Source organism: Papilio machaon, chromosome 12, assembly GCF_912999745.1.
Source record: "Papilio machaon chromosome 12, ilPapMach1.1, whole genome shotgun sequence".
NCBI lineage: Eukaryota > Metazoa > Arthropoda > Insecta > Lepidoptera > Papilionidae > Papilio > Papilio machaon.
In genome coordinates, this window is record NC_059997.1 from 1,776,874 (window position 1) to 1,781,471 (window position 4,598).

Consider the following 4,598-nt stretch of genomic DNA (forward strand, 5'->3'; position numbering starts at 1 on the left):
CTTTCAGTTTTTTAAAGAAAAAAACTCGTGTATTGATTTTTTTCGTAGTTCAATTTAGAAACACAAAGTTTCGGATAATAGACACAGTACTACAGCGTGGAACTTTAGTAAACAAATCACTGTCAATTACAAATACGCTAGTTTAACCCGTGCATGTTTAACCGTGTTTACAAAGTGCTTGTTTAGTATTAACAACTATTAATTAAATCATTTCATGAGTAGAGAATATTACGGCAGCTTTATTATCGCGCTTGTTGCGTTCAAATGAATAAATTCTGTTTATAAATGTTTATAATTAATAACTTTGTACCCTTTTTAAGAAAATAACGGGAACGGATGAACGTGCAATTTAACACTTTTTAGTTTAGGCCTTTCGTACACACGGCAACGTAAATCGTCGAAACCAATATGATATGATTGCGTCGCGAGAATCGCGTTGTGCGTTGAAACACAAAGTTGATTCGTCGACGCAAGGTTGCGGTGATTGTCTTGCGCGATAATTGCAAGAAATGTCGCCTACCATCGAAAATCGCCGGGTTTCGAAGATTCTCTTTGGCTTATGTACGACTGGCCTTAAATTTAATGCGAAGAAGTGCATACAGCTATTTTGAATCAGAAATAAAAAAATGATTATGAATCACAATGGCCGAAGAATACTTAAGTAAAATTTCGGTCCTACGTACGTGGCTAAGCAACAATTTGACGATTGTTACTTTTTTGTATTAAAAGCTCCCTCTTAGTTTATTTAACAACATTCTTTAAAAATATACACATTTACTGGAGTAATTGCTGTTTTTTAAATGCTTATTTGGTTGAAATTTTAAGAGCCTCTCCTGAAAAGTTGTCAATTTGCACTTTGGCCCTTACACGTACGGTACGATCCAACATAAGGTTTCTTAATTATTAAGATTTTGATGGTGATATATCTTCAGTATAATTTTGAAGGACGTTTAAAATTTTGACAAAGAACTCTTTAGAAGGTATAGAGTCGACTGGCAATTGTTTAATTTGTTCCATCATCGATTCGTATCTTTTCTGTTCATGTTGACGATATATTTTTAAAATGTCTATTTCTTTGTAAAGTCTTCGTACTCGTTCCACTTTCTCAGGTTCCGATTGTCCGTAGCACGATTCGAATTCTTTCCGCTGGGAGATGTTGCAATTTTCCAAGAATGCCACCGCGGGCCAAGAACACTTTCTATTTTGGATGTCCGAACTTGTTTTAAGTGAGGCAGACTTACTGTCAACGTAGTCCATTACATCGTTCTGTATGGAAAAATATAGGATAAGAATTTCAAAAGTGAAATGTAAGCAATTGTGCTATTGAGTAGAATTGACGGTTTGAAGAGAAGAAGCCAAGACTGATCTACCCCTTTATTTATTATTTAAATTAAGGTAATATTTAAAAAAATTGATTTAAATATTTTAATTTAATTTCACATTTATCCTAATCATTACTTATTTTATTTTTAAAATTAAGGTAATAAAGTAATATAAATAAAAATAAAATTCTATTTTAGCCAGGTAGATGAACTGCCTCGATTTTAAGCTATTATGAACCACACCTAACCTTTATAATATGCACTCGCTCACCTGCATTTGCAGAAGTATGCCTAAATCGGAGCATACTTTATCGACGTGCATGTACGCTTCTTTACTGTGTAAGTTACAAATAGAAAGTGCCAGTAATATTGGTAACTTCACTGTGTAGAATGCAGACTTAAAATAATTCAATAAATTATAATATTCCATTGTGAAATGATCAAAATCATTTGATCTAGTCAAAGATATGTCCATTAGTTGGCCGATATTCAAAGCAAAATATGTCTGAAAAAAAAAAACAGCAAAAAAATCTTTTTACAATATATTCAATCTCCAATCAAAAGCTTTATTGATAACTAGCTTTTATCCGCGACTCCGTCCGCGCGGAATAAAAAAATAGAAAACGGGGTAAAAATTATCCTATGTCCGTTTCCTGGTTCTAAGCTACCTGCCCACCAATTTTCAGTCAAATCGATTCAGCCGATCTTGAGTTATAAATAGTGTAACTAACACGACTTTCTTTAATATATATATACTAGATTTTACCCGCGACTCCGTCCGCGCGGAATAAAAAAAATGCACACAAAATAAAAAAGTTCCTATGTCCGTCTCCTAGTTCTAAGCTACCTCCCCATTAATTTTCAACTAAATCAGTTCGACCGATCTTGAGTTATAAATAGTGTAACTAACACGACTTTCTTTTATATATATATATATATACTAGATTTTACCCGCGACTCCGTCCGCGCGGAAAAAAAAATACACACAAAATAAAAAAAGTTCCTATGTCCGTCTCCTAGTTCTAAGCTACCTCCCCATTAATTTTCAACTAAATCAGTTCGACCGATCTTGAGTTATAAATAGTGTAACTAACACGACTTTCTTTTATATATATAGATGAAATCTATTAAATTGATAAGCTAATTAGGCTTATGGGTAATAAATAAAGATTTATGAATAATATCGCTACTATCCAAAATTGCTCGCACTAATCTTCGTGTTAAAGGTAAAAAATGAAAGTGACCTAAGAAAAAAGACGTGTTGAAAAATAAAAAATAATTCTCTAATTACTGTAATGATGATTTATATGTAACTAAGTAAAAAATATTTATATCTAATTACCTCATTAAGATAATTTTGCACTGTACATGCAATTGGCTCCTCTATATTGTTTTTTACCATTTCGTAAATAAAGCTCCGTATTAGATCAGCGTCATTGATTGCCATGAGCCCAACACCGGGCAACTGATGCCAGCAAGGTTTTCCTGACCGGGTCTTAGCGTTGTCTTCTATATCGTCACCAATGTTGTAGTAGGTTTGTAACTGTAATTAATTTAATTAGTTTTAATATTTTATAATTAAATTAAATCAATTAATTTTAAAATTAAAATTTAATTATTAATTGTAATTTTAAAATTAAAATTAATTTAATTTTAATTGAAAAAAATATATCATTCAAACCGTTTTAATAAAAATAAATAATTGAATTCTAAAATTAATAAATATGTGAAATATAATTTTGAATTATTTTATAAAATATTTACTCTTTTATTTTTTATTACTATATGTTAGTATGCAAACTATTTGATATTTATATAATTTTATTTACCAACTCTACACCCCAAGCTAAAACTTGTATTTGATGCAATTTCTTCTCGTTCAAATCTGTTGAATGTGCCAGTGCGTCGAATGCAAACATCGTGAGGTTACCGTGTATTGGCTCTCTGGCAAGGGCTTCATGTTCCGCTATCTAGGATTTAATATATGTAATTAACCACCGATGTTAATTTATATAAATACAAAAATATGAAGATCCGTGTTTACAATTTAGGGGTTGTTCTTCTGTGATCACGTGCAAATATTTTCTTGTCATTTTCACCACACAACAAGCTTATTTGCTTTTAGAAGTAGTAGTAGTAGCAGCGGCTATGGTTTCCGTTTTTTTTTTTTTTAGATATGAGAGAAGGGGGAAACACCGAGGTATTCATCGACGCCCATGGACATCTGCAATACCAACTCCACATCTATCGCTTATTTTGCGTGACTTATTTGCACTTATTTGCCTTTACTATTATTATAAAAATAACTTACATTTATTACACGTTCCTTTAATAACTTAATGTCAGCATACTTTTTTTCTACCAAAGTTGTTTCTACAATTTTTGGTAAATAATTTGGAAAGGTTTCGATTGCATTTTTAACCTTCGGCGATTGGATATTTAGCCTTTTTGTCCTGCAAAATAAATAAAAATAATACAATAAACAATAATAAAGTTTCATAGAAAATGATTAATTCATTATAAAAAAAGAACAAGATCAACAATCATATCTTCAACGAATTTGGAATAAGAGCTAAAATAGTGTGCTATTTCTTTCATTTTCTTTGATGAAAAAAAGCGATAACGATATGTTTTAAAGCAGGTTTTTTTATAAGTGTAAACCTACCTTAAGATTAATAGTAATCTTTACGTAAACTTGTATAAAATACAATAATTAAAACAGTAAAAGCTAGAAAGTATGCACTAAACAATAACATTACTCAATAACAAAAAAAAACACTCACCAAAAATCACAATTTCTACTTAAATTTCTAGTAAAAACTTTAGTTGACATCATTTTTATATTTTCTTTGTATATCTCCTCTGATAAATATTAAATTAAAAATATTCTATTACTAACAATACTTATTAACTTAGACGATTTCCTTGTACTGAGTGGCGACCAAACGACTCTTATTGTCTTGTGTAAATAAATTATTCTTGTCTGTAAAAAGTTTATATACTATTTTCTAGTCAAGAAATAAATCAAAGTTAATTAAACATTACCAAACAAACATTAGATACACAAAACCACGTGTCAGACTGTAAGTACGAAACAACGATTTACGTCTTTTTGTTGGTATTTGTAAAAAAAATAATTTTATTTTTTAAATAATTAATTTAAAAAAATTACCCCAATGGAAACTATCGAAAGACTTGTATAAAAACATGTTGTCTTTCCTTTCATTATATTTGAAATAACAAAGATAACAACATGTTTTTAATGGTGTTTCGTCG

General features: G+C 30.3%; 1 protein-coding gene across 1 annotated transcript; it reads right to left on the reverse strand.

Annotated features, from left to right (window-relative positions):
* Window positions 1–901: 901 nt before the first annotated feature.
* LOC106718912 (farnesyl pyrophosphate synthase) lies at window positions 902–4,147 on the reverse strand. The gene is made up of 6 exons (XM_045680310.1): window positions 4,106–4,147; window positions 3,634–3,775; window positions 3,152–3,292; window positions 2,665–2,865; window positions 1,594–1,827; window positions 902–1,266 (listed from the first exon to the last, which is right to left on the reverse strand). The coding sequence occupies exons 3-6, from the start codon at window positions 3,239–3,241 to the stop codon at window positions 904–906; spliced, it is 888 nt and encodes a 295-aa protein (XP_045536266.1). The 5' UTR covers window positions 3,242–3,292; window positions 3,634–3,775; window positions 4,106–4,147; the 3' UTR covers window positions 902–903.
* Between the last annotated feature and the right edge of the window lie 451 nt (window positions 4,148–4,598).